At 31.9% G+C, this 25,641-nt stretch overlaps 1 protein-coding gene and 1 pseudogene across 1 annotated transcript; one reads left to right on the top strand and one right to left on the bottom strand.

Moving 5' to 3' along the window:
- The first annotated feature begins 3,134 nt into the window (after positions 1-3,134).
- On the top strand, positions 3,135-18,155 carry LOC130448977 (uncharacterized). The gene is made up of 7 exons (XM_056786611.1): positions 3,135-3,559; positions 5,821-6,028; positions 8,997-9,079; positions 12,702-12,844; positions 13,575-13,906; positions 13,965-17,107; positions 17,241-18,155. Exons 1-6 carry the CDS (start codon positions 3,512-3,514, stop codon positions 14,132-14,134), a joined length of 984 nt encoding a protein of 327 aa, XP_056642589.1. The 5' UTR covers positions 3,135-3,511; the 3' UTR covers positions 14,135-17,107; positions 17,241-18,155.
- Positions 18,156-23,047: 4,892 nt separating this feature from the next.
- On the bottom strand, positions 23,048-25,631 carry LOC130449018 (uncharacterized; annotated as a pseudogene).
- Positions 25,632-25,641: the final 10 nt, after the last annotated feature.

A 25,641-nucleotide genomic window follows, 5' to 3' on the forward strand; every position in this document is an offset into this window, starting at 1 on the left:
ACTGTATGATTGACATCCCCGTCTCCTCTTTCCCCGCCCTTTCAAAGTAGCCAGCACGTGTCTGAGAGTATTCCTAGTAAGGTACAGTTTTCTGATTCTCCTGTTATATGTTTGATTTTTTGAGTTTGTCATTATTATTTCTCATACAGTTGCTCAGATCTACCATATCAAATTTGCTTTTGACTAATAAACACCAACATTAGTCTATTCGGACAATATTATAATAACACTTTTTGTATAAATATTCCTTAACAATAACAAGTAAAAATAATAAAAAAAATACTAGGAAATTATAACGATTGATACTGAGTAACCCTCGCTTTAGAATTAACAATTTTTCTCGTCGGTCATTTTATTCTTATTTGAGGGTTGTCTGAAAACTTTCCGACCTATTCTGAAGATATCAATATAAGTTGGTAAATATATTTGTTCATGCATTGAAAGATTTTACACAGTATGCAGATTCTCTGTGCCATCATTAAAATTCTGAGCAGCTGAATTTAAACATAGCCGGCTGATGACGAACGTTCAGGACAGTCAAGACTGCAACATCCAGTAACATCATAGAAAAAACTCAACAAATAGTACTGGGTGACCTTCGGATTAAGGTTAGAGAGATAGAAGAGGCTATCGGCTTATCAGAAGAACGCATTTGCTATATACTGATTGAAAAATTATGCATTGGTAAGCTATCAGCGCATTGAGTGTCGCTTTTGTTTGCTTTGTATCAAAGACGTATTCGAATGAACAATTCACTTCACACTTTTTCTTCCTAACCTCAATGTTCCACTTGCAGGAGAGAGATTTTTATCAGAAGAGGACGTTATCGCATACAGAAACGCCTATTATAAAGACGCATAGATTATTTGGAATATATAAAGGTTAGACCATCGTTGTACTAATTTTATAGATTTGAGAGGAATCTATGTTCAAAAAGAAAAAGAAGGTTTCGTTCCTTTCATATACTTTTCAGACAATTCTCGTTTAAGAGTTCTTTTTCACTTTCTAGTTTTATCGCATCTCAAAACATATTTTATTCAGTGCTTCTAGTTATAATACATTGATGTTTAATCTAATGCTGTACCGATACATGGAACTCCTTCGATGAATTTGTAAGAAATCAAGTGTTATTAGTATACCGTTTAAGAACCATGTTCGGCTAAATCCTACTACAGAATCTCATCCAGCAGTAAACAGTCGAGAACCTAAATAGATGACCTTATGTTGAAAGCATAGCATATGACTTCAAAACTAATTTCCGAAAGTTCTTAAATTAGACCATCCACTACCAGACTCTCCCAGAGATGTTTAGCGAGCTGTTTTAACAGCTCATTTTATTGTAATATTTTTCTTATTTATTTATAATATATCTATCGGTGGGGTGAATTAATACACTGTCTTGTCTTCGGTTCTGCTTTTTATTTATCGGACCAATTATTCCCTCCAGCAGCTGCCTTAAATTGATTAACGTAATTGGTCCAAGACGTTTTGCCTTCAAACGCTGTCCTTGAATTTGGAATCTTTCTATCTAACTTGATTTTCTTGTCTTGTGAATCGTTGTCATTTTATTTTCCACATCAGATTGTATCTTCTCATTCATCATTGTCTCTTGTTTTCGTTATCAGATTTATGGGATGAAATTCTATTTTCCACTTCAGCGGCTATGTCAGTTTTCAATGACAAAATATCAACAAAAATATTGTTCCTAGGATTAGGCGTACTTTCATGGTCAAAATATCGTCCTTCATGGTAGAAAACTTCTCGTTAATATTAGCCAAAATATCGTTCTTCATGGTCGAAATATTTTCTTCTATATTGACAGAAATATCGTTTTTCAAAGTCGAAATCTCATCCATTATAGTAAAAATTGACGAGATCAAGGTGGAAGACTTTTTTTTGAATAGATATTATTCTGGGTCAAAACCATCACATCAGTGCCGCTTTGAGTTTTTCTACTAATTCACTTACTCTTTCCGGATGTTTCCAGCTCGCGATTCTCTAGTTCCGGCTTTCATTTCCGTCACTTTCAGGTCACCAAGTTTCTTAGCCATGTTTATGTCACTATATATTCACAATCTATTTATATTATTTCTATCGGTGGGGTGAATTTATCTTTCACTTACTTAATTTATTTAAACACTTCCAATAGACTTAACCAACAAACTCGTCTATATACCCAAAACGAATTTCTCAAAAAAATAAACAAACAAATAAAGAAAAGATCTTACTAGAAATACAAAATTTTAGAATTCCATTGTAACTGGACAGGACCGGCTTCACGGCATATGTCGCGGACGAGTTCGTAATATTATAATAGTATAATTCATGTGTTGTTGAGTATTTCTCTTAATGATACATGTGTGGAGTTGTGAAAGTACCCGGATATGTCCAGAAAGGCAGACATAACGGTCTACTTATTATTCACAGTTCTTTGATTGACTTTGGTCAGCTAATACACAACAATCTCTGCAGATCGCTTACTTGGTAGATACATTGGTGAGCTAAAGCTAAAGGCAATATAGAAATAGTATATACGACGAATTTCAACTTCAAATAACCTCATCAGTCCCAGTTCCAATTTCTAATATGAAGGGAATCGACTGTGCATATCAACTGTTCAAGTTAAATGAGGGCTTGATTGAATTTAACACACAGGTCATTGATCAGCATATTTCTGCTGCAATCAAATTAGATACGAATTCGGTGCTCTTAAACGCATGCTGCTCCGGTATATTTAGACCACAAAATACTCTCCTACTGTGACTATAAACCGGCACGTTCATACATATTAACTACCTCCCACCTTATCTACTAAATTGAGCACCGAGTGATTTTTTACATCTAAAGAGATGATCACAACGAGAATAACAATAATTGGATATTTTCAAAAATTACTTATATTTTCTTGAGAAGTGCTGACACTGCTTACCCGCGCCATCTTTTTTTGGTAATGGAATTATTATCATTTGCGAATTATCAATTTATTGCTGAATTTAATAGTTAAGTTCTCAAAAAATATATCATATAACCTATGAGTAATAGAAATTTCTCCCTTCGATTTGACTTGCAACTTCCCTTTTTACATATTTGTAGGGTTATTTCATTACTGGCGTTTGGTATCTACGAATCAGTACGATTTGAGCATGTCAGGGAATGAAAACAATCAATATCGAAGCTTTTCCTAGATGAATATCGCCGGAAAACATTTATGCTGTGGATTTCATTTTTTAATGAAGCAAGTAGTGAAAGGTGTTTATTAAATTTTGAATGATCACTGTGTGTTTCGGTAATTTCATAAAACAGGTTCGGAAAACGTAAATACAAAAAGTGTTAATATTTTCACCGCTATACGTATAAAAATATTTTGCGTCATTCGTAATAATAGTAATGTGTCAGTGAAGTGTGAGTAAAAAAATTATTTTTACCGTGGTGATTCAAGAGTGTTTTGTTTACTGGCACTTTGTCGAATGTAGCTAGGAAAACAAAGGAAGAAATAGGAAAAGTTGTTGAAATGGCATCTAAAGTTATGGTGAAAATACCTGTCGCGCCTTTCGGCAAGGTGAGTGCTGAGAGAAATGAGACTTTTGAAGTTTATTTAAAATTATATAGAAATTGTTGAGAAAATGTTTGAGAATGTTTTTTATGTACTTAACAACTATATTATTTCCGAATCATATTTCATAGGGCTCGAAGTAAATTATACAAAACTTCTTATTCCAAAAACATAAGATGCTATACAATCTTAATTTGTATATTTTGTGATGGAATTGACTTATATTACGACTAAATTGATAGAGGAATTAATTTCTATCATTATAATTAATGCCGAATGAAATCCTCCAACTGTATGTCAATATTTTTTTGTATTTCATTTCCAAGAAAACATATTCTACAGGGATATTCTCAAAGGCTTTGACAGTATTAAGTGGTTTTGCAAAATACTTTTTCACATTAATAATATTAATTCATAAATACGGTTACTTGATTAAAATAAGATTTGCAATTTCTTTAACTGCAACTTTTTCTTCCTAATCCTTGGAATGTCTGATTAAATTTGGAGTAAATCACGAAGAGATGAAAAATTAAGGAGTTAAATTATTATATGAAATAAAATTAAATGCTTTGCTCCAATCGCTTTTTTCATTATTAATCGTTTACTTATTTTTACGTTTTAGGTTAGAATTATATGTATATTTTTTTGTTTTTCCATTGTTTGTGGAACAGCATTACTACCTATTGATTTATTGATCTATTGATAAACTTCTTATTTAGATTTTTTCATTAATGTTTCATATTTTGTATCTATTTTCACAATTATACCCTTCACTGTTATTTCTTATTCATTAGAATAATTTGATAATTTCTGAGAAAGTCGGTGGACCTTTATTACCTTTTATTATCATTATATTTCTTATCAACCTTAAATATTTTATTGAATGTTACATATTCAGTTATTTATCAGAATTATTCAACCTAGTTATCAATTATATTACCATATATAATTCATTTATAAAATAATATCGTGCCAGCTCTACTTTGTCTTTACAATAAAATTTGTAATCATTACCAATTAATAACTGGGACGAATCCACAGCGAAATAATAGAAATATGTATTCGGATTGACACAGAGAAATATGAAGATTCAATAGAAAGACTTTTATTATTCAAGACGTGTTTGATTACTTCTCCATGATTCATGTAAATGCATTTAGTTATATCCATCACATGGCGATCCTACCATGTGATTAGATATTAAGAAGATAGCTGGAAGACATTAGATAGCGATTCTACCATGTTATTAATTGATAATAAAAAATATAACAGTAATGAAATATTATGAAGGTGTGTTGCATTACAGATAAAGGACTTCCTGCTAGGCAGTAATAAGGTTCATTCGAACATAAATGTTTACTGCACAACAGTGGTAAAAGGTACATTATGAAATCTGATTAATTAAATTGAATAAGGTTTATGAATTTGTCAAATTTATTGATAAATAGGCATCTGATAATTGGATAGTTCCATTATCCAAACTAAATTATTACTTTAATGAGTTGGTTTTGCACCGTATTCTTTTTTTATTTTTTTATTAATATCATTTAAATTTAGGTGTTATTGAAAAAGCAATCATTGCGTTGAGATAAAATAATACAAAATACATACAAAACAAATATTAAATATCATAAAGTAAAATAACTTATTACAAAACGTGCAAAGACTCTCAACAATTATCATTTTTTTTAGAATGAAATTAGAATAGGGCATAAAAAGCTTGATACAATTTCCGATCATATCATTATTATTATATTCAAAACATTAAGGATATTCTTGTAAGAATTGCGATGCTATTTACATAACACAATGTTTGAAAAATTGAACAAAAAATCATACATACTAACTCAAACTACATTAACAAACCATAAAACAGCATTTAATTATAAAAATCAACAGAATCTATTACAAAATTTGTAAAACTACTTTGCAAAATTCTATGAATCTATAAACTTAAAATCAACATTTGAGGTCAGAAGACCTTTTACTCATAAGGATATTTATGTGGTAATTGATATATGGTAATATTTTTTGTTTGGAAAGGTTGCTGCGGTGGGAATTATGATAACAAGCAAATTTCGCGGATAAGCCGCCTTCGAAATTTGTACATTTTGGCTTTTACTTTGATGCCACTATCAAGATACCACAGATTCACATCACTTCCTAAATTAAACACCACTGTACTCTTGATAATGGATTCAGAATAGAAGTCGAAGCATCTAAATACATTTTGAATTAAACAATTCAAATATATGTTTATATTTCAGATGAATAAAAAGTCTGGTAACGTAAATAGTGAACTAGTCGTTTCTCGAACCACTGATGTTCCAAGTCGACCCATTGAAGGTTCCAGAGGAACAGAACAGACTAGAATATCTCAACTGGAACAGAACATTAGGTTTTTACAAGAGCAGCATCAACTAATGTTGACTGGATTACATAATGAAATTGAAAATTTGAAAACTAGGAACAGAGGTATACTCACAAATAGTTTTGATATTTGTTATTTTAGTTCATTATTTTGTATATGGAATTTATTTTGTTTTGTTATTCATCTACAAAATTCAATTATTCCTTTCTCATGTATCTGCACAATTACGAAAGCTGATCCCTTTGCTTCCCTTCTGACAATTTCATTTGTTGAAATCCATGTAATGCTAAAGTTGCCTCATTGGGAAAATAATATTTTTGAGGAATATCGGATTATGTTGGCTTTTATCTATAAGTACGAGAGCTGATCATTGTGCTCTGCCATGACCGAAAACAAAAAATTTATAATCACCTCACATTGTATTCTATTATGAATAGACTCATGCTTGAAACTGACAAAGTCTGTACTGTTAGAGCAGGTCTAATGTATAACCCCAGTGACATATCAGTGAATCATGTCGAGGAACTGGTGATGGATACATTAAAAGAATCTACAGTATCATATGACATAGTTTAGCATTCAAGTTAAGCACCCTCAACGACTATTAAATACGAAACTTTTTTTAAAAAAGCCCATGTTCTCGTGTTGTAAGATTGTTGTAGTATTAGAAAAACATTTGAGGATGGTGGTCTCTCATACCTTGTAGTACATAATTACTATCAAGCTGAACATGAAACTCGCACAATGGATATCAGGAATGATAAGAGATGCACACAAATCGCAGCTATCAAGATCTTGGAATAATTTTGACTATGTTGAAACATCTTTCTTGTTAATTAAGACGCTCTTTATGCAAAATTAGTGTTTCTCATTAGATGTATGGATTTAATCCATATTTTGTTAATTAGTATAAATACGAGTAAATTTAAATACGGCAATATAAACTCAGTAGTAGTATTCAGTTTGGTGAAAAGCTTTATAATCTAAATTTAATAAATAGTATAATCAATTCAAGCGTTCCCTTTCCTCGCGGCGAATACATCTGCAATCGACCTCAACTCACTATAGACAAGAGAAAGAAAATGAACAATTAGTAATAATGAAAGAGTCATAGAGCTATCGCTATTACATGAAGAGCAAAAACGGCAACATCGATATTAACCGCTACCGAAAAAATTCAAGATGCAACCTACAACAGAAAAGATCATGCTACGAAGGCGCGATAAAAAAAGCCCAGTATGTTGCGCATAGTTAAGCAAAGGATAACGAACCCAGTCACAAGTCTACCATTATAGTCTAAGAGCTAGTCGCCACTTCGACTAAAGTACTTTCACAAGGCTGAAACTTTTTCTATATGTTATTTAATATAGTTAAAGTAGAAAAATCAACTTCTGGCAGGGTTAGCGCGGTATCCACTGTTTTTTGCATATTGCAAATTTTTTATTTAAAAAAAGTAACTTCACAAATCTGGCTTCGAGTATTTTTTTAATTAGACAATTTTGAATATAAAAAAAAATTGTCAGATGATTTGCTTGGTTGCAAGTGTCTGTAAAATGGACCGTCAATACCTAATCTAAATGTTTTGATGTACACATCATATATATCTTTATACCTACCCGAACCAAATATTATGGAAACTGAACATAGTAAAATTTCCATTATTTATGTTTTGAGACGTGATAATCCAGTTTTTGTTACTAAACTGAAAATTGGAAATAACACTTGCTAGACGTTTGCAAAGAAGAATTGCGCCTCACTATTTTAAAGACAATTATATATTGTTTTTCGTAGCACAGGTGGCAACACAAATATAGTGTTAAGCGCTAGCGCCAGTTTTATACTATTTGTGGGCTTGATTTTTCCTTAGCTATTTGTCTCCATAATAATAAACGATTAAATAATCCAATTATGTCTCAAAACCTTTTAGTGCTGATTATAGAAAGTAAAGGAAGGCGGGACTATAAAATATAAAAGAAAAAAACATCAAAAAATAATTTTATTTTTTAAAATCTGATGAAGCTTATGAAAGTGATGATGAAAAAGAAACGTTTCAACTTTTAATGATTAATCGTGCAAATTTTTCCATTGATTTGGTTTGAATACCGTTTCTAAATACATTTATTATTTTCTAAATATTCTTAAAGAGTTCCCTAATTAAGTTTCAAGTTAAATTCATCTTAATCGTAATAATGTTACGAGCTGGTCCACTGATTTAGACAGTAAAGCCGGTCCTGTTCTATTAAGTTGATCTAGGGTAAAACTTGGCGGATGCGCTGGGTACTTTTGGTTATATATGTTTATTTTTTATTACATGTTTATATTATGTAAGGACTCTTTTTATAGAGATGTGTTATAAGAGGGCATTTTGATTTGTTTGAGTCAAACTAGAGATTTCCAGTAAATCAAATTTGGAATGAAATAATACTATTTACATGAGGCTCAAGCAGCTGTAGCAGTAATGAATGATTTGAAATCATGTTGAACACATCGGTATAGTAAATACTAAACCAAACGGTGTATTTAAATAAATTAGATAAGTGTTTAGTAATAATTGTTGTTGGATAGTGAATAGTTTAGTGTATTCAGGGTAAATACACTAAACCCCAGACGTTGCATTGTTATTTTCATAAGACCGGAAAGTGTAGAAATGGGTTCAGTTGCTGATTCAAACTTCCAGTCCCGGCTATACAAAGGTTCCAGGTGAACTTGCTTGTAAGAAGGGGGTAAAGTTACGAACTAGTCCGCTGATATAGACCGTGAAACCGGCCCTGCTCTATAATATTTGTCGATATTTGGCGGATTCACTGATTAAATAAATAAAAAAAATATTACAATAATATGAACGTATGAAATATTTGTTTGTACCTTTGTTGCGAATTGAATAAACTCTGCTCTTCCATTAATAGAGAATCTATTTGAAATACATCTCTTTCTTATACAATTCTGACTCTCTGACGGGCGTTTTTCATTAATAATATTTTAATTTAAGATATTTTTTCTATGTTAGGCGTACCATTTTTTTATTGTTATATTATAAATTACTTGATTCTCATCTGTTCCATTATATTTCAGAGTTGCAATTTCAATTGGTTTTTGTTAAGGGAGCAGGAACACCTAGTTCTCCTTCTTCGCCTGAAGATGATACGAAACACAAGGTGAACACATTCTATTCTTTTATTAAAGAGACCATCTATGTGGAAAGATTAACTAAATATTGAATATTTTTCTTTTCATCTATACTAAATTTCGTTAGTTTCTGTAGTAATGTTCAAACTCATAATTTATAAATTCAATTTTTGTTCATATATATCTTGTTAGATAACTTTATTCTTGATAAAAGTTAGTGCATTTTGGGACTGTCAGGAATTTTAACCAATAGTAAAATACTTCAATTTCTAACAATATCAAAAAAATTTATTCATAAAAATTTTTTTGAATATAAACAATATTTAGCCTACCAACGTAACAATTTTTTATGGTTCTAATCAAAATAAAGAATACTAGTATCTTATGTCCATCTCAGGGAATTTACATATTAATGCAATAATATTTCAAGGGACAGTTTTGTCTAATTATTTATACTAGGTATGATATCGACGTTTATTGAACGTATTTAAGTATGAGTAGTTAACTCTTGATCAAAATACTGATGTTTTTCATAAAATGTCTGAGTCTCTTTTGATAGAAAAACATAACGAAGGTCTAAGAAATAAAATACCTATTTCGTATTTTCCTTTTTATACTGTTTTTTTATTAAGAATTCAGTTAATAGTGAACAGATTCATAAAAAAATTTCCATGCTCCATGCTCCATGCTCCTTCAGATATTTTCACTAATTGCAGGTTTCTCTATTTAACGCACATTTTTTTTGAATTAGATGTGAATCATCTAGAAATATTTCAAAAGTAATGGACTCAATCCCCACCTTGTCTTACTCCTTCTGTAGTTAGGAAAGCCTGAGAAATTAGGTTTTTACTAATAACACGGTTTCTATTTCTTTTATATAAGCTCAAGATTTTAATTCGTAATGCGACATCTATTTTTCTTCTTTCTAGACTTTCTCCTATTTTTACCATCAGTTCTCTCAATATCAATAAATCCAAAAAATACGTCTGTACATGGTCGGCCAGCTTTATCTATAATTTCAATGGGAAATACGTAATCTTGTACACTTCTACCTTTACTGAATCCACTTTGTGCATCATTTAGTGTATTTTCAACGTTTGATGTCAGTTTGTTGTCTAGAATTTTTTCGTAAACTTTCTTCGAAGTACACAGTAATGTTATTCCTCTATAGTTGTTACATTGTTTGTTATTTCCTGTCTTTAAATAGGTAGTAACATTGCTATCTCCCAGTCTGTTAGTATCTGTGACGTATCCCAAGCTATGTTACATATTTTTGTAAATACATTTATACCACTAGTTCATTATTATCTTTTGTTCCTATAAGTATTTGCATAAACTATGAATTCCATCTTTCTATTATTTTTGCTTCTTGTGTTAAAATAATGCCATTTTCATACTCTATGTAAATTTCACCTTGTTTCTTATCCTTTCTTAAGGATTTAATTACGGTTTCCTTAGCTGTTTCTTTCCAGTTTATTACCGAAGTTTGACCAACTCTCTTTATTTGCTTGCAAGATATTGCTTCCAAGTGCCTTTTTCCTTTCTTATTTCTTCTTTTATTTGGTTCGTCCACCATGAAGTCAATTTTTTATTATTAATTCTTATTTCACATACATGTCCTGCTGTTTAACTTATCCCCACTTTGAAAACACTCCATGTTTCTTCTAAGTCTTATGAAACGCTTTTCAATTACTTAATGCATTTATTTTCTGTTACTTTATGAAGGTATCGTTCTGCTAATTCTTCCTCTTTCAATTTTCCTTTAGCTCCAAAATTGACTTTTCTACAGTTATTTATTTTACTACTTTTTCATGTTCCCTCGCCGTAGTTACTAGGAGAAAGTGATCACTACCGATGTTATTATTATTATTATTATTATTCTGTTTATATTCTCCACTATAACGTGGTCAATAATAGATCTTTCCACTTTGTTTTTCACTTCCCTTGTGTTCTTATGTATATCTTTGTATTGGAACCATGTATTTGTTATTATCCGGTTATGTAAAAAGCAAAAGTCAAGCAGTTTTGCTTTTGCCATTGTTGTTTCTTGTGTCCTCTCCATATTTACCAATATTTACCATATTTACCAATTCCTCTATATATTTCATCTTGCTTCGCTACTCTACTCTTAAAATGTCGTACTAGATATATTTTTCCTTTTGCATTTGATAATGTTTATGTCAGATCATGTCGAAATTTATCTTTGTAATTTTTATGCCACAATAATACTAGATGTTTTTTTCCTTATCTAATCACACTATCATTATCCTTTCTGATTGAGGCTCCCATTTGTGAATACATTGAACCAGGTTTCTATGTACTAAACAACCCACGCCTGCTGCTGTCCTTTTTATTGGGCTACGCTACTATAAAATATTATATGTCCGTTCTTAAGTATTATTTTTCTTACCCCTTTTTCTTTTTGGCTAGGCCAAAATATGCACTTTCGATCTTTCAAACTCATTCTCCATCTCTATAAATTTCCCATTGATTCTTTTAGTGTTCGAAGCAGCTATTTTATATTTTTATTCTCTTTTTCCTTTGTTCATTATTCTCTTTCGCCTAGTGATTGCTTTGGTTTTTGCTCCATTTTTACATATTCCACGTTCGTTGCATGCGTCATTTCCAGGTTTGCCTTGTTTATCTGTGTTGTTTACCTTCCGTGTTACCTTTTTCAGCTGCTGTTCTAACGATTTCTCTTCGGGTGATCTATTACTGAGTTTTCTTTTACCATTTGTCAATTTTCCTTCTTCATCTTCATAGTCTGTTTCCATATACAAACATTCTTTTTCTTTTGGTGTTTGACAAACTTTATCGTTGATTATTAGTTTATTATATTTAATCAATAATTGTCTTTTTAATAGTTGCCTCATTTCTTCTCTTATTTAGAATAATTCCCCTCAACCCAAATATCAGTCCCGTTTAAATTTTTTGTATTTCGCGGAATTTCAATTTTTTTTGTAAATTTTAGCAACTTAGCCAGAATTGGTTTGGCTTCTTTCCCATTATATTTTCCAATTCTCCTTACATATTCCAATTCATTTTTATTTAAGTTAACGCGCATCTGTTCTAATATTCTAATTACTTTATCTTGGGTGATAATCTCGTTTTCAGTGTTTCCGCCAATCCTTTGAGGTTGAGATTTTTCTTTCTTACTTCTTTCTCCAACATTTCAATCATTTTTTCTTGTTTTATGAATTTATCCTGTAGAGTATTATTTTCTTTTTCTTTCTGCTTCACCTTTTGTACAAAGTTTTCTAATTTATCATTCATAACTTTCAATTTGATTTCTATCCGTGTGTCACCCAGCTCAACACTTCTGAGGTTCCTCCCTTCTTTGTGTTAACTTATTCGTTTCAGTTTATGTTTCTAGAATTTAAGCACAAGCCGGCAACGCCGTAATTTATTTTGTTGTAGTTTTGTTAATGGCTATTAGCTCATCACTTAAAACCTTTTTCTTTGTTTGTTATTTACCTGTAATTGCAATAATAAACAATATTCACTCACTGTTACTATTTACAAAATTCTTCTCAGAACAAGTCTCGATTTTCGGGTAAATTGTAGATAAGAAATAAAAATCACTGGTCACACCTTAGCAAAATGTTGGCGTCCTTGCCTCACTTGGTTTTATAACACATTAAAATGTTCCAGGTATACTCCAGCCCAAAACCTTTTAACACAACACCTCTCCAAGTGGAAATTTTGGAGAAGGAGTTGGCGGAAATGAAACTACAAACTCAAGAAATTGAAAGCAGGAACGCTTATTTATCTGCAATTGTGGATGAGCAAAAGAAGTAAGCGTAAGGAAACACAATAGTTTTCGTATTTTTATATGTATGAAGTTCATTCCGTAAATTTGAGTATATGCAAGATTTGGTTCTCTCCAAACTTGTTTTGAACATTTTGAAATCCCAGTTATGAATATTTATTTATAGTATTACGTGAATGCAAAATATATCATGTTAAGTCTTTTTCACAATTTCATTAAGTCGTATGATATCCATAAGAAAGATAAAAAATGTTGTATTTGAAAAATTTTACAAACACGGATTTATAGGAGGACAATTTGAATGAAAAGAATGTTTAATATTGTTTGAATTGGATTATAAAAAAATTCATTACTTCTTACAAAATTCTATCCCATAACTTCTTCTGGTCAGATTCTGTTTTTGTATTATCAAGGAGCTATTTTGGTTAGTAACGTTTCTAATATGAATGTGGCTATTAAGTAACGAAGCTAGCGCTGCTACAGAAAAAGTAGGCATGCGCCAATGGTAAGCGATGGTGAGCTGTTTAGACTGAAGCCTACTCTTTCGAATCCCTGTCTGTAGATAAACCAGTATAGCCGTGCTCACCGTTTATATAAAATCATGATAAAATGGCGTGTTGGACTTAGAAGATTTTGCTGGAAAAACATGAAACAATTCTAATTTTAGCACATGTTAGGAAACTGTTTTTCAGTTGCTAATGAATAAACAACAAGAAAATTTTTAAAATTAATAATATCAAATAATTAATTTTCAGAAAATTAGAAAGATACGAACGAGATCGCGAAAAAGAACGAGAGCGTGCTGGTCAACCGGATCCAGAAATTCTTCGTAAACTTGATGACGCAGAAGCGATTATTCGGAGATTACGTAGAGAAAACTCTGATCTGCGAAGAGAAAATTCGGAGCATTGTAATCATCGGGAGTTTTCATACTCCCATCAAAGGAATGGAGATAACGGTTATGGATCACCTAGAAATGGTCAGGGACAGTATTCTGGAAGAGGAAATGGTGGACGCCAACGGGGAAATGGTGGACATTACAGAGGCAACTGGTTTCCTCCCTTACATTCTCAAAGTTACTGGCAAGGTAAATGATCCATATGACACTTATCCTTTTATACATTTCTGTAAAACTCTATTTTTAGGTGGTCGTAACCAAGAGAAATCACTAGCTGGAGAAAATGGCGGAGGTCTCCCAAATCTCCAAGGAAACGAGGGTCATTATCAGAGCAGGCGAGGCTCCAATAATAACCATTATAATAATGGTGAAAATCGGAAATATAGAGGTGGTCAAAAGCATGGCAAACAAACGTAATTGGGGTAATCACGTTAGAATCCTTAGATGCTTTTAAAGGCTGTCATATTTTTTATTAATATAAATGTTGACTAGGTATTCCTTTCCCAGATGGCAAAAACTGGCGTGAAGGAATAAAAGGCAAAATGAAAAATACGTAATAATGATTGTGAAATTTTTTTGAAAACGTGATAAAAGTTATTGGATATATAGCTTGGACAGAGTATTAATCGAACCGTTCATGGTTATGAGACTATAATAGCATGGAACATTTTGATGGCCAATACTTGATCATTACTTTCACTCGCATCAAAAAATGGATTTTTGGAATTTTGTTAAAATGGATATTTTCACACATTCAATTCAATATATAAGTAAATTTTAAACAGTTCTCGTAAATACTTTGGGTATCACTCAATTTTATTTCAGCTATTCAAAGCACTATCCACTCCCTAGATTTTCCTTAGAGATAGACACTTGAGATACAGGAATTATTTATTATACTAAGGGTCCAATTTGTTTAAAATTTTTATTGAATATTTGTTCCAATCAATATTTATGACAAATTGGTACGTTATTTTCATTTATTAGTTCATAGAATCTAAAAAAAAAAATATTTTTTACAGTATATATTTTTATATTTGAATTAAATTGTATTTAATTTCTTGATACAGCTTCAATAGCTCCAGAATAGAATGAACGAAAATTATTTAAAGTATTATTTACAAAATGAATTATTCTTTTCATATATGTAAAATAACGGTATTCAGTGGAGGTTTCGCTTATTGGCTCAACAGTTACACTTCCAAAAAATATCTAGTAGAAATAGTTGATCAATTTTCAAGCTGTATATTTGATAACAAAATATGAAGTTTGTTAAAAATAAAGTGAAAGAATTTGTGATTTTTCCACCTGGGATCTAGCATTTGAACTTCATTAAATAAATTTTTCAATTTTAAATCCAAAAATTCGTATGTCGATTTGGATAATTAGTCGTTTCTTTTTGTCCCCAAACAACATGCCAAACCAATGAACTTCCTTTCATGTATGTTGTGTGCTTTTCAAGAATTAAAAAAGAATGGAAAAAACGTGTTTTTTAATTTGAATTTATATTCCATAGAGTTTATAGAAATAACTGATAATGTATTACTGTTGATATTTAAAATGTGTTTAAAATTGTAGTGGAAAAGAAAAGCTAAAAGATATTTTGTAACATTTGCGAAAGTTTTAGCGATATAGCTACGTTAGGTTTAGTTAGGCAGTTTGAGTGGGCACATTTTTTCCTTAGCAGACATCACACTCCATAATATACTGACGAATAATTTTTGGAAATCAAAATATTGAAATTTATTGTACTCAAGCATGTCTGTATTATTATCAATAGAATATATTCTATATGTTTCTAGAGCTATTTATTATATCAATTATTTATAATTTACATTCTTTTAGATACTTGTGATATAACAATATCTGATGTACGATGTTTCTTATAACTTCTTATACTCTATATAAGTGAGTACATCACGTCAATTATCTCTATTGCATACAGTGAGTAGGTACTTTTTTACTTATATCATATGTTTATATGAAGTTGACAATATCTGTCAATATAAAAAATACATACTTGATATCATTTTGCTATGGTTATAAAATTGTCTTACTAATATAATTATATTTATCACATGTTAATTGCCAATATTATTGATGGGCTTTCTACCTCTCTGCCTCACTTTCGACTTAACAGGATATTTAACCCGACACCCGACATCTAAGATGCCAATTCCACACCGTAGCCATCACGGACAATCCGGAATGCAGCTGGAGGAGAAAGAAACTACAGACCACGTCATCATTCAGTGCCCGCACTCATACGTACAAGGTTCAGGGGAAAGTGTCGTACCATCGTACGTATCACCGTACCGACTTTACGGCAATAACTACAGGGGGTGCCGGAAAAACCAAAAGAAGATGGAAAACAAACCAGCAACGAGCACCACACACCACAAGGACGCAATTATGCACTAGCTGTTAAGAAACCGACAGTACAAGGAACGCCCGAGCTACTGAGTACTGCAGAACATTCAGACACTCATAGTAACACTAATCGCCCAACAGGTAAAGTAAAACCGAGGATAACAGGATCTTTAAGTTAAGTTAGGTGAGTAAAAAATTTCCAAATCACAAAAAAAACAAATATTAAAAAAAGGTTTACCCGAAACACCGAAACAGTAACACACACATTAAAACGTCCAGAATAAGAAGCCAAGTGTATAGCCAACAGGCTAATATCTTAACAGATTCTCCCATAGAACTCAGGGGAGAGGAAGGAGTCTACGGGATTTCTCACGCGCACGTGTGCGTGTGTGCCTACGGCAGTCTGGTTCACTTCGTCGAACAAGAACCTTCTCAAATTGCGCTCGTTAAAAAGTCAGACATCGTCCTTGGAAGACCTCCGACACCAGATGACTCTTTAGTTAGAATGGAGGCAAGAGCAAATTGCTTTGGTCATCACTTCGAGAGGTATGCATTCATTTTAGCACTAAGAAGAGGATCATCTCCTATTGACAAGGCCTTCCTGAAGATGACGACGACAAAAGTAATCCTCAAGATTTATCTAGTTACGTAAAAAGGTTCAAGCCAATATACCTATTTAGTTTTTAGAAGGATATCGGCCTTTGGTAGTTGCAAGTGGGTTAAGACGAACCTGTCAGAAAGCGCAAACTATATTATCTACACTTATAATTAAAATTAAGTGAAGTGAATGTTGTATATAAAAGTATTTGAAAAGGCCACCTATGTCGCCTTTACCAAGTTGTCGACTACAATAGCTCTGATATATAACCGTATCACTTTTTCTTTCAACATACTTAGACTAGCTTGGTATATATGTATATTTGAACACTTAGAAACGTCGCATCCCTTTGAAATTTCGTATAATCGTCAAGGACCAATAACAGTAGAATTTCATAAATTCATACCATGATCCTAATCAAGGTTAACAGATTTCGCAATTATTTTGTACCCGATTTCTGGTAGTACTTTGTACCAACTAAGAAGGCATGTGCACAGATATACTTATTATTTAATTTAATCATCGAAGAAAAACGTGGTATGATCCCAATAACAGTTTAACAACCACTTATCTCATCAAAAGAAGAAAGCAAGTGTAAAATTTGCCCACTTTTTGAAAAATTACGTACTTTAAATATAAATTAATAGTAGTGTAATATTTTGCTTATTTATTTAAAGTATTTCTAACGGTGGGGTATCTCTTACCTACTTAATTTCTTTACACACTTGCACTAGACTATTTACTGATTTAAACCAGAAAGAATTTCTAGAGTAATTCTAGAAATTAAACAAACAAACACATAAATGAAAAGGCCTTTTTAGAAATTGTTTTTTTTTCTGCCAAATTTTGCAGTTACACAGACAATAGCGACGAAACAGTTCATTTTTTACAATCCCACAACGTCGACGTTGCGTTTCTGTCAAAATTGCAACAATAAATTCACGGAAATCCATTTTGAATTTAACTTACCCAAGTCTGTGCAAAATATTTATTCCAAACTAGATGTGTTCATCAAAGCGTTATTTTGAAAGCTTACTCAAGATGTTTGATATACTTATCACTATCGCTTATAACATTTACGGTCTTTTTACATTAGTGGAATAGTAATTGCAGCAGTCACGATAGTGAGTTTCTAGTGCAATGTACTTATATGTATGTGTATACTTATTCTATTTCTAACAATGAACTAGTACTTCTGAATAGCCTACAATACAGATAATTGACGTGGTATAATTTGAAGCCTGCTCTAAATGTGATCAAAATCATAGGTGTGGTGGGAAACACTAGGGGGACCACACCAATAAAGAAGCTTTAAGTGAATCTTTTTATCGGCTACACTATTCGTTCCACCTTGTCAACTATCTACCTACGCCTATGATTGTCCTTAATATATGAAAGTGTGTATATGCATATATTCATCTAATGTACACATATTTGAGAAAAGACATTAAAATAAAAACATACTATAGTTGTTGTTTATTATATTCTGAACTATCAAGTACAATAGTATAATAAATTTGTTCGATTTATTTGTGTCTTATAGAGTAATTACACTTTACACTGAATATAACGAACGATTTTTATGGTAAATAAAAAACACCAATTTTTGGTTTATTTCTTCTTTACTAGCTCTATAATCTGGGCGACTCTTAGCCTTATTCACTATCGCCCTTTACCACCTCTTGTATTTCTAATTCTCACTGCTAGACCCAGATAAGTCTGAGACACCCATCAATAATTTTATCAGTCTCTCAAAAATTACTGTTTGTATCAGTCATCTGATATTACTACAGCACCTATCCATCTTCAATTAGCTTTTATTTGCCTATTTTTTCCACTCCGACCGACAGAATTCTAGGACACTGAATCAATGAATAAGATTTAATAAGCAAAAAAAATTAACAATGAACCACAAAAAAATGCATACAACTCATCTCCATTCAAAGTTATAAAAAGTTCGGTTATTATCAAATCTACGCTGCAGTGGCGTTAGAAGGAAAGATACTCAGTACGCAGGACACAACAGTTTCTAGCGCAGCCAAATTCGCTTCTTGGGCACTAGCGAAAATCTGACCCCATTTCTTCTGAACTGTTAAACGTTACTAACTTACTAACTACAGCAAAAACTATGGAAATTTTTTGCGCAATGCCCAGTGCAGTGATAGATTCTATGAGGCCTTTAAGACAGACAGGGCCGGATTAAGCTAGGGGCTTGGGGGGCTATAGCCCCGGACCCCAGGTCCAAGAGGGCCCCATCAGTTGGAAATCATTCTGTATTTTTTGATGTGTTGATACCACAAATCTAACGTATTGATACTATTTTGTGAATTTTTCCGGGTTTTCGAATTCCTTAAGGGGGCCCCGTCATTATTTTAGCCCCGGGCCTTATAAATCTTAATCCGGCCCTGAAAACAGATGTCCTCTGTCATGAATAGACAAGATATTTTCAGTATTAATGTCCCGAGTGCATGTCAAATTGTCGATAATTTAATTTTCTCGAGTGCGCGAATGCGCACGAGAGGAAATTATGAGACAATTTGACATGCACGAGAAGGCATTTTGGCAGACTATTTCCTGAGAAAAATTTAATTTAAAATAAACAATAATTGTTCCTTTTCTTAAAATATAAAATTAAAACCAAATGATGTTTATTAATCCTAGACGAAAATTTGGCACTAGTGCAAATTATCGATAATTTGCACTAGTGCAGTATTATCGCTGAAATTTGATCGTTGCTAGGTAAACATAAAATATTACAGCTTTTTGGTTGGCTTAAATTTTTCGAAGGAAATAGTCTTTATTAAAGGGTTATCGTCGCTGAAGTCAAAATGTTTATCTAAATAGTGGCAAATGTCAAAAAATCGGAAACTGCACTTCGAAAACCGTCTATCGATTCTTCTCATCCTCAGATAGGAACAAAAATGTGTTCTTTCCTAACACTAATTTGTTCTTTGGAACGTTTCATACTTGCAAAGAGTTGTTTTGGTTTTCCAAAGAAGTCTATTTGGTTTTTCTATGGTGACGCATATATTATCAAGAATATTAAGAAATACAGCAGCTTCGAGTGATCAAATGTTTTTAGTTGATCTTGGTCCAAAACCCAGTGGTTATTTTAACGCATATGGGAACAAAAGCGAGAAAATACGAAACAATGACAGGATAAAATTTTTAAATCGTTTCAAGGGCCACACCTAATGACAATCACTTAGTTCGTACATGCTTGACAAGCTCTTGCCATTGTATTCGCGAACTCTTTCTCCTAGTACATTTTTACTGCACAACCCGGGACAATCTGTGTCCAGTTGGCAGACAAGGCGGGACGCGGGACAAGCAAATGGAAATCGGAACTGTCCCGGGAAATCCGGTATGGATGGCAACCATGGGTCCCAATATCATTCTAATATCTAACCCATTCATTTCACTCTTATTAGGGTTTTTACATTTGGTTCTTGTATCTCTAAGTGCGAACAAGCATTTGAACTTAGATATATAAATATAGTTAGTGTAAAGAAATAGAAGTTAGATCAGTTGCTTCCAACTCGTTTATTTTTTGCAGATATCCATTTTAAAAACGGATCATTTTTGTCAGCTTTTCTTCCTTCACTAACCACTAAATCCAAATCTTGTTTTAATTTGTAGTCAGTTACATAACAATCTCCCATGATAATACTATTATTTCCTTGAGATACTTTCGTATTCGAATCTCCTGGGTTTCAATATAATGAAATCTGTCAAAATATTGCATACACATTTGCTGGATTCGATATAACTTTTAAGGAAGTATCTAACAAACAAATTCCAGCATTTATAAAATAAGTTGTATTTTAAATGAAAGATTTGCATAAGGCAATACAATTTTCCTAGAAGCATTCCCTAATGAAGATCTCTCGAATCATGAATAAAACCACATATGAAGCCCTAAGTTGTTTATGAATTAGCCCACGGCCTCATGATGAGCTGAATATCAGCTCTAGCTGACTTTCCAACTTCCTCCCGTAAATCAACCTAACAATTTTGATTAAATTAAAATCTCCATTCACAAGAAACATCCCTTAACAATATAAGAGAAAGCTTCTTCCATGTACAACTAAAAAACATATATACAACCAATATGGAAAATTATTAAAATATAATAGAATAATACATACTAGACTTTTCCTTCAATCCCGTGAAAACACTGTAATTATATATAATATATGAAAAGGCAAGATACTTGTAATGACTAACTAACATAACTTATTTACTTTCCAAAATAGAATCAAATTTGAATTTAATAAAATCAATGATAGTTGAACCAGACAGTAGTTCTGCTTGAAATAAATGTGAAGATAAAAATATTTGGGAATAAAATAATAATAGAATAAATTTCTTCAGGTGGCGAGATGAAATTGACTTCCATATCACCAAACAGCTTTGAGAAAAATACAAACCTTAAAGTGTTATAAGAGAAAATATATAATATAGATTTCCAGCAGTTGAGACATATGAGGGTTGCTACTAAGTTTTGAAATAGACAAATAAAAACAAATGTTTATAATTGCAAATGGCCTTTTTGTTTTTCAAAATATTCTTCTTTTAGATCAGTACTCTTTTGCATGCGTTTGAACCAATTGTCAAAGTATTTTTTCCATTCCATTTTTGATAGAAATGATAGAAGGAATTAAATTCTATAGTACAGTTAAAAACAAGGATGTTCAATTGAAATATTGATCATTTATATAATATTGTACTGGTAGAGACAGTAAATGGATATGCTGCCAACCAAGAGAAACAGCAATTTTTTTACACAATCGTTGCGACCGTAGTGGGAAGATAAAGGACTGCAGTTGGAGAAGCTCCGTTCTCAATCATATGAATAGCATTTCATTTCGTGAAAATCCATCATCTTTTCCTATCAAACATTCCGGCAATTGTGTTATAAAAACGAATATTAAACAAAATTTCTAACTCCAATTTTAAAAAAGATTATTAGATTATTATCAGAAAATTAAGAACATAAATAGGAGGAATGCTACTCAAATTTTGAGATATACAAAAAATATAAATATTTATAATTGGATATTGTTTTTCAAATGATTCTCTATTAAAATCAATAAACTTTTGCATGGGTTTAAACCAATTGTCGAAGCAGATGTAGAAAAATGTCTGTTAAAACTGAAATACTAATTAAAAATGTTAATATACTAGATTACAAACATATAGTTACAAATACCGTGTCCTTAAGTGAGAATTTTTAGTTTAAAGCTTGTTTTCAACCAGTTGAAATTAATTAATATAATATCAAAAATATATATACCTGTCTCTTCTTCCACGTTAAATTATCACAAAAGTTCTCACTTTTAGATATTTATGGTAAGTATAATAATTTAATCTTAATCTATTAAAGAGAAATTAAAACTTAACCTAAAAATAATTACCTACATCTGTTTCTAAGTAATCTACTTCTATACCATACATGCATGTTATATTATTGTTTATATTAGTAACAGAATTTCACAAAAAGTATAAATCTACAATTCAAAAAATTGTCGTTAACTTGATTAAATGAATAAAGGTAATTTTTATAGAGGCGTCGAAAATTATGAACCTGGGTTCAGTACATCTTCTATGCTAATTTAATTGCGAAACCTGACCTAAATTAAGATGTTCATCACAGTTTCCGAACGTCGCATTCGATTCTTAGTTAAAACATTTATAACCCAACCTACAAACACTTTGATTTTTATAATTTTAGTTTCATGCATGCATTTTTCAATATCACATATTTAAACCTCTATGGTTTCTCTGTTTTATGAGTTGTATGATAAGTCTAGGTGTTTAATGGTTATTATTGAACAATTATTATCGATTAATCCACTCACGAGGATTTTTCAATAATTGTTGATACTAATAAGCTATGTTATGTTGAAAAGCCCGAAGTACAAAAACCACAACCATCAGTAACCTGTGAGTTACGCTGCTGATAAAAATTAATTATATATAACTATGTAAAAGTAATAATTTGCAAAATTCCAAGAAAACAAAACAAATGAAACAACCCATAAACTGATGAAGTTCACCTAGTTTCATACTATAGGGTAGAAAGGATCCTATCATATAGATGATTGGATTACTTCGATGAACATGATTATTTTCCAAACATTCAGATCATGAACAAGTTAAGCCGAGCAAAGTTTCTAAGAAACCTTATAGATAAAATGGGTTACTACATTCGCTCCTCACCAAAGACGTGACAATCCGCTGGCGCTCAAAATTTTTAGGTGGAATGGTATTGAAAAAATGCGAAATTATAATAATTGACGTAAATACCTGAATCAAAAGTTAGTTTACACATTTGTTCATAAACAGTTTATGGTCTTATTATTGGGATAAGAAAATATTTATTTTTCTAAACTGTAAATTGAATTCTAGAACTGTCAATTCTATGAGTTTGTCCGTTGCTTTGGTACTTAATTAAGAATGATTCACATTATCAGATATGCAACGACACGGCAAGGACCAACAAAGACCCGATAGTTGCGGCAGCAATTCACATTATACGCTAGGTATTCGACATCTCGACGGGTTGTTTGTGATAAATTACTTTTTGCTACACAAAAATTAAACAAAAATTAGAAGCGTAGTGCTGCTACAAAGTGAGCAACGCTCGTGTGTCATGTTTAGAAATTTTACCAATAAAGATCTAGTTATAATGGCTGAATTGCTTGATGAAGATGACGAAGCCGTAAAGAAGAAACAAAAACGATTATGGGTGCATAAAATGTTATTGAAGGAGAATATCATACTTCATATAAAGAACTGGGAGACGACTAAAGAAAATTTTACCAATATTTCCGAATGCCAAAGTATCAATTTTATTATTTGCTAGATAAAATATCTATTGACATAAAAAAAGAAAATACTACTTTTCGAGAGGCTATATCTCCTAGAGAAAAACTTGCTATGTCTAAGGTACATTTCATCATCTTCGTCATTCATCCCAATTTGCTGCGAAGCTTGTTCATAAAACCCAGCAGCACATGAGAAAGTATTTCTTGAAATTTGCCATGTTGTGACTGGTAATTAGGGCCTGATAGGTCAGTGTAAGTTTTTTGGGTAGAATTTTGAAAGTGAAGATTATGTGTTGTTACTTCGGACTGACGATGGCGCAGTGATTGATTGCTTTGTTGAATTTGGTGTGTGAGAGAAGCTGGATTTTCCATCATATTGTCCACACTGATATTTCGAGCCCGGGACTGATTCAACGCTCTGTTTCCAGTTTCTGATATGGAGAGAATTTCTTCCCCTTCGATAGACGAATTGATTTCAAAAACTTTTGTTTTGGCTTTATACTGGTTAATCTTTGAAAATTATTTGACTGTGTCTGTCATAGAAGAAAAGAATTTATCAATTGGGTGTGCTTTGTTATCAATCGATTCTACCTCTTTGTTTTTTATGATATATTCTATTAAAACTGCTGTGGCATTTGAAGGCTGCGCATTTTTTTTGGTAGGAATATTTGGCTTTTTGTTGGATTTTGATGTTACATGTTGTGTTGTTTGAGAACTTTCAGCTCTGTGTGACACTTGTGGAGGTGTCTCTGATGCATGGTGCGTTTCTTCAACAGTTTTAGGTGTTCTCGAGTTTGTATCCAATGAGTCATCATATGCTCAGTCCATAGATTCCGAATTTGCTTCATCATTTTGAACAATATTTGCACAGTTTGTAACAGTTTCTCTTTCTTGAAAATATGGAATTAAAAACTACATCTGTTCTTCGTACTTTCATTTCATTTTCTTAATCGACCTTCGAAATGAATCTCTTAGGTTCATCCAAGTTTTTTTACAACATTGCCCTAAAAAAATAAAACTAGAATTAGTATTGTATAAATATTAAAATAATAGATATTAATTGTATATATATTTGTAGGTTTTTGGCAATAGGAGATTGCTATAGAACCATAGCTACCAACTATCACCTAGCACATTCTACTGTCAAGCATATTGTGGACGAAGTATGTACAGCAATTATTAACAGATTAAAATCTGAAGTAATGCCATGTCCGAGTGAAGACCAGTGGAAAGTTATAGCTTCTGATTTTTGGCTTCTATGGAACTTCCCAAAATGCTTAGGAGCCATCGACGGAAAGTATGTTGTTATTGAATGTCTATCTAATAGTTTTTTGACTATAAGAAAACTTTTTCCATTGTACTGCTGGCTTTGGTCAATGCCCATTATCAGTGTAGCATACCAAACGAATCTAATTGACCCAATACGAACACTCCAGCACCATATGTTATTATAGGCGATGAGACATTTCCTCTTAAAACCTACTTATTAAGACCATTTCCAGGATCTCATCTGGATAATCCGAAAAAAACATATAACTATAGGCTTTCACGTGCAAGAAATGTAATTGAAGACGCGTTTGGTATATTAAGTCAAAAGTTCAGTATTTACCAGCGAAGGTTAAAGTTACATCCCAAAAATTAACTTTACGACATGTATTTTACATAATTTTATCAAAGATCGTCCAGAAAATATAAATACTGTAACAGAATTTGACAAATATTCCGAAACGAGTAGTGCGTCTGCATCTGCATTTGAAATCCGAGATAAATATAAAAATTACTTTTTGTTCGAAAGCAGCCATGTTGAATAGCAGAACAAAGTTTTTTCAGTGTAACATCCTTTTCATTATACTTATATGAATACATAAATAAAAATAAAAGTAGATAAGCTTACCTCTCTGTTCTAATTTTTCTCCTATTTTTGCCCATATTGCTTCTTTTCTGTTGTTGTCACTATACTTATTATGTGACATGTCGTACAGTCCGGATATTCACGAACAAATTCAATTAATTTTTTGTTTTTATAAATACAAATCCTCAAACTTCACTGAAAATGCAAATAAACTGTTCTCACTATCCAGCAAGTACGCGTCACATACTGGCACAGACATGACATTCTTGGCAAG

Source organism: Diorhabda sublineata, chromosome 9, assembly GCF_026230105.1.
Source record: "Diorhabda sublineata isolate icDioSubl1.1 chromosome 9, icDioSubl1.1, whole genome shotgun sequence".
Classification (NCBI taxonomy): domain Eukaryota; kingdom Metazoa; phylum Arthropoda; class Insecta; order Coleoptera; family Chrysomelidae; genus Diorhabda; species Diorhabda sublineata.

Bases quoted from the DNA above. Each gene is read 5' to 3' on its own strand.
- LOC130448977 (XM_056786611.1), top strand. From the start codon at position 3,512: ATGGCATCTAAAGTTATGGTGAAAATACCTGTCGCGCCTTTCGGCAAG. The intron at 6,029-8,996 runs GTATACTCACAA...ATTATATTTCAG, and splicing joins TTTGAAAACTAGGAACAGAG to AGTTGCAATTTCAATTGGTT. The intron at 13,907-13,964 runs GTAAATGATCCA...CTCTATTTTTAG, and splicing joins TTCTCAAAGTTACTGGCAAG to GTGGTCGTAACCAAGAGAAA.